General features: G+C 34.0%; 1 protein-coding gene across 2 annotated transcripts; it reads left to right on the plus strand.

The window, feature by feature from the left end:
- Positions 1–311: 311 nt before the first annotated feature.
- LOC145718323 (trafficking protein particle complex subunit 8-like) lies at positions 312–4,709 on the plus strand. 2 transcript variants are annotated; one of them, XM_081809816.1, is made up of 4 exons: positions 312–665; positions 2,797–2,890; positions 3,964–4,223; positions 4,529–4,709. In XM_081809816.1, the coding sequence occupies exons 1-4, from the start codon at positions 534–536 to the stop codon at positions 4,646–4,648; spliced, it is 606 nt and encodes a 201-aa protein (XP_081665942.1). In that variant the 5' UTR covers positions 312–533; the 3' UTR covers positions 4,649–4,709. The 2 variants fall into 2 exon arrangements, with proteins under 2 accessions (XP_081665942.1, XP_081665943.1); XM_081809817.1 differs by having other exon boundaries at positions 3,967–4,223.
- The last annotated feature ends 650 nt before the right edge of the window (positions 4,710–5,359 follow it).

Consider the following 5,359-nt stretch of genomic DNA (forward strand, 5'->3'; position numbering starts at 1 on the left):
TATGAGGGATTCGATCCCAGGACTCCAGGATCATGACTTGAGCCAAAGGCAGTTGCTTAACCAATGAGCCACCCAGGCGCCCTTGGTAGCTCTGTTTTTTTTTTTTGTTTTTTTTTTTTTAAAGATTTTATTTTTTATTTTTTTGACAGAGACATAGCGAGAGCAGGAACACAAGCAGGGGGAGTGGGAGAGGGAGAAGCAGGCTTCCCGCAGAGCAGGGAGCCGGATGCGGGACTCGATCCCAGGACCCCGGGATCATGACCTGAGCCGAAGGCAGACGCTTAACGACTGAGCCACCCAGGCGCCCCTTGGTAGCTCTCTTTTAAGGTGATATCCAAGCTAGCTAAATTTCAGTTAGGATCATGATCTTTGTTTTAATTTTTTTACTACTTTATCTCTGATTTTCTGTTCTGCCTTTTTTGGGGATTGTTTTTACATTATTTTACTATCTATTATTGCTTAAGGTATGCTCTCCATTTACTACAAACTTTTTTTCCATTTTTTATTTTAGAGCTGAATCAATTTATGAAGAAATGAAACAGAAATATGGAACTCAGGGTTGCTATTTACTTAAAATTAATTCTCGAACATCTAATCGAGCATCAGATGAACAGATACCAGATCCTTGGAGTCAGTATCTCCAGAAAAATAGTATTCAAAACCAGGTATATGTAAAAAACAACAATGAAGCAAACCACAAAAGCTGTATTTCAGTTTTATGACATAATGATATCACTGTAGAATTTTTTTTTATGTCTTCATCTAACTAGTAGAATTGTTAATATTTATTTTGTAGAATCTGGCTAGTTCTGATCCATCAGCATGTGAGCTCTTAATTCAATGGTTTAACACTGTTTTAACTAATACGTAATCCCTTATGCGTACTCCTTTCAGGCATATAACATCAGTGTTACTTGATCTTTTCTTAAAAGATGAAAAGTAAATTACCTAAGAATTGAATTAGATTGGCTAGACATGTAGCGAATAGAATTTTTTACTTGTACATTTAATTCCTTATGAATGCTTACAGTCAATTCTTTATTATCCACATGCTCTGGGGTTGCCTTCCTTCATTTTCAACATGCTGTTCTTATGGCCACCTTTTGGAGCTCATACTTTTTAGGTGGGTGGGCTTTTTTCCCTAACTTTCCTTTGATTTCCTTTCCTTCTGAATTTTCAGGAAGTGTTGTTTCTTCCTAATTTGCTCCTTTCTTAATCTAGACTTCTAGACTAATGTTAATTGTTGTCTATGGGTTGAAGTGGGTAGGTATAAATTTTCATGGTCTGTCAAACTTTTTAGATAGAATTGTATGCCACTTGGTAGTAGTCAGGTGCCAATTTCCCATGCTTAGTTCAGATAATCAAGAGTTGACTGTTTTCTGTATAGAAGGGGGATTTCGTAAGTAAATGGAAAATGTATTTGTATTTTGTACATTTAAACTACATGTGTCCTTTGTGATATTTTTTAAAATATCAATTATAGTTTATGTAATTTTGGATGTCCTAATATAAATATTGTTTAATAATCTGTTTATTTGCCTTATTTTTCTATTTTACATATGGAATTTTTGATCCAGATATAGTGCTATGCTGATATTTACTTTAAGATAATGCTGGGGGAAAGTGAGGAAAAAAAGAACCAGTTGAATAGGAAGGAGTTTTATTTTAAAATATGGTCTTTCCAGGCCACACTCAGAATAGGAACAATATTGAAAAAAGGAATTTAGAGTCCAGTCATCCTAAGGAAGGGAAGCATAAGTCAGATTGTCCAATTTGAGAACTTTTAACAGAAGACAGAAGTATCAGAAATTCTACAGCTAGAAGCCTGGGATTGGAGGATAGTTTTAAAGCTTATCAAATCTAACCCCCTAATCTAATACTTTTAATTTCCTTTACCTAATGAATAACCTCATCTAGTACTCACTCTCTTAAGTGACCTGTTCCATGTCTGAACAGCTGGAGGATCAACCAAAAATCATCTCCCTTTGCTTGTACTCATTGGTCCTTTGGGACCAGTTTTTCATTTAGTCAACTTTCAAAATATAGTTCCCATGTCCTCTTTTATATTTTTTCTAGGCTAACTATACCTAGTTTTTTCAACTCTTTCTTGAATGGTGGTTTCAGACTGTTTCTTGTCCTAATCACTTTTATCCTGTTAAGTTCCAGCTTATATATTTCTCTAAAAGCGAGACACTCAGAATAGTACCTCAGATTTACTACTCTCACAGAGTAGTCTGGGTATTTATTTATTTATTTATTTATTTTTCGTCAGCTGGGTATTTTTATTTTAAGTTTTTTTGTTGACTGAGAAACCAGCGCCTTTGTACAAATATCGCTTTGGATATTTTAACACACTATGATGTATTCAGAATTACTCCAGCCTATTAACACTGTATCCATGACCCAGGAGATTCCATACCATCCCTCTTATTTTCCCCTTCCTGACTAGTAGTCCATCTTTCTTCGCATTTATTTACTTCAGACACTTGTACAGGTATTAGTTTGGGCATGTACTTACCATATGTAAACGGGAAAACTGAGATAGAGATCATTTGAAGTCAGAAGAATTAGGGTAGTAGGTTGAATGTGAAAAGGAAGTTAGGAATATAGGAGGTGTGGATTGGAATGATAAGATAGATGGAAGAAGTTAAGAATTTGGAGGACTGGAAAGAAAGTGTCTTGCTAAAACAAATAAATGAGGCTTACAGTTAGCAGAAGTTGTTGATGGATTTGGTGGTATCTTAAACGTGATTAATTAACTATAACTGCTAATGCTTTTTTATTTTATTTTGATAGGAATCATATGAAGATGGCCCTTGTACTATAACTTCAAATAAGAGTTCTGATAGTAACTTGCTTTCATTGGATGGATTAGATAACGAAGTCAAAGGTCTTGATATACTTTCTCTAAGTTTCTCTTTTGATTGGAAATATGCACTCTTCTCAAAGCATGCTAATCCTTACAGATAAAAGATGAGGGAAATTTTTATAATAAAAAAAATGAGCAGATTAGCTTTTCCTTTGAAGAATTTTTTGGATCATTTGAGTTTGACTTTTTTTGACATTTAAAAATTTGTAAGAGGGCGCCTGGGTGGCTCAGTTGGTTAACCGACTGCCTTCGGCTCAGGTCATGATCCTGGAGTCCCGGGATCGAGTCCCGCATCAGGCTCCCTGCTCAGCAGGGAGTCCGCTTCTCCTTCTGACCCTCCCCCCTCTCATGCTCTCTCTCTATCTCATTCTCTCTCTCAAATAAATAAAATCTTAAAAAAAAAATTAAAAAAATAAATAAAAATTTGTAAGAGTAATATAACATATTTCTTTTATTTTTTTATTTATTTTTATTTTTTATTTTTTTAAAGATTTTATTTATTTATTTGACAGAGACATAGCGAGAGAGGGAACACGAGCAGGGGGAGTGGAAGAGGGAGAAGCAGGCTTCCCGCTGAGCAGGGAGCCCGATGCGGGGTTCAATCCCAGGACCCTGGGATCACAACCTGAGCCGAAGACAGACGCTTAATGACTGAGCCACCCAGGCGCCCCTCATATTTCTTTTAAATAATTTGTAGAAAGCAAGGGGGAAGATACTGTGTGCAGCATTAATTATTCCCAAAGTTGACATGATTTTGAGAGCTTTATTTCTGTATTTTAAATACAGTTTTGATAGTGACAGCTCTAAAATTTGTTAAAAATTTTTATTAGCTGTGTTATTTTAAAATGACTCTATTATTTTAACACTGTATTTTTCTTTTATTTACATGAATCTTTAAATTTCTATTATGTGTAACAAGTATTAACCCAAGTTCTATAATTTTAGGAGGGAAAATGTTAATGTTATTATATCTTAGACTTATATACAGAAAGATAAAGGGTTCCAACATTGTTCTTTTTTTTCTTTAGCAGTATGGTAGTAATATCACAATTTTCTGTTGCATTCTGAGAGTAAAAGAAAGATCTGTTTTTCAGTAGATGGCTTACCAAATAACTTTAGAGCTCACCCACTTCAGTTGGACTCCTCCAGTGACCCTTCTAACAGCATTGATGGCCCAGATCATGTAAAATCTGCTTCATCATTACATGAAACAAAGAAAGCAAATACTGGAATTATTCATGGTGCATGTTTAACTCTTACTGATCATGATAGAATTCGACAGTTTATACAAGAGTTCACGTTTCGGGGCCTTTTGCCCCATATAGAGAAAACAATTCGGCAATTAAATGATCAGGTAAGCTTTAATTGTTCGGATTAGTATTTTTAAAATTTCAGCCAAGAGTTAACTTGGGAATATAGTAGTGTAAGGTATTTACTAGGATTTATTAGTGTCACTGTTAGTGATGAAATTTTGTTAAATCCTGGAAGGTACCTATTCATTTACATTAGGGATTTTGCTAGCATATTGAACAATTTTCTTTAAATTGATGTTGTTAAAATGAATATTTGCTCACTTTTAAAGCTTTTTAGTTATTTAGAATTCTTTTGTATGTAAAAGTAAACTTAAATTCTCATATTTGTAATAATCTTTTTTGGTAGCTAATATCAAGAAAAGGTTTAAGTCGATCTCTATTTTCTGCAACTAAAAAATGGTTTAGTGGCAGTAAAGTTCCAGAAAAAAGCATTAACGAGCTGAAAAATACATCTGGATTGCTGTGAGTAAAATATTATTGTTTTTGTTTTTCCTGTGTTTAACTCTGACTGGTGTTTGACTCTGTGATGTCCGGCAAAAAATGATTATGTTTTTAGATTTTTAGTTTCATGTTGGTTAAAACTGAAGTAGATAAGAACAGTGATTATAAGTTAATTATAGTAAAAAGTTTTTTTAAACCATTAGGTAGATATCTAAAAATAAATAAGAACTGGGAAGGTCCCTTACTTTGGGTTTCTTTCCCTATTTGTAAAAAGATGGAGTTAGATTAATCCATTAATAACTCATCTAAATTAAAATATGGTCTAGTGATTCAGAGTCATGGCATACATTTAGACAGTTTTCATTAATATAAAATCTTATTTTAAGGGAAAATAAAATTCATTTTGGGTTTTTATGTTTTTCTTGGTTATATATAAAGTTAGTCACCTAGAATTAACCATTTGCTTCATAATTTGACTATGGAGAAAATGCTTGCCTGCTGTTGAGAAGTTCTCAGTATAGGGCTATAAATTATATAAATATAATTGTTTCCAAATATCTCTGAGAAATGACAGTCTCTCGTTGGAGATAGAATTCTTTTTTTTTTTTTTAAAGATTTTATTTATTTATTTGAGAGAGAGAGAATGAGAGAGAGTACATGAGAGGGGAGAGGGTCAGAGGGAGAAGCAGACTCCCTGCCGAGCAGGGAGCCCGATGCGAGACTCGATCCAGGGACT

The sequence above is a fragment of the Leptonychotes weddellii genome, unplaced genomic scaffold, assembly GCF_054177405.1.
Source record: "Leptonychotes weddellii isolate Sample4059 unplaced genomic scaffold, ASM5417740v2 HiC_scaffold_14063, whole genome shotgun sequence".
In the NCBI taxonomy this organism is placed as follows: Eukaryota; Metazoa; Chordata; class Mammalia; order Carnivora; family Phocidae; genus Leptonychotes; species Leptonychotes weddellii.

Bases quoted from the DNA above. Each gene is read 5' to 3' on its own strand.
- LOC145718323 (XM_081809816.1), top strand. From the start codon at position 534: ATGAAACAGAAATATGGAACTCAGGGTTGCTATTTACTTAAAATTAAT. The intron at 2,891-3,963 runs GTCTTGATATAC...TCTGTTTTTCAG, and splicing joins ATTAGATAACGAAGTCAAAG to TAGATGGCTTACCAAATAAC. The intron at 4,224-4,528 runs GTAAGCTTTAAT...CTTTTTTGGTAG, and splicing joins TTCGGCAATTAAATGATCAG to CTAATATCAAGAAAAGGTTT.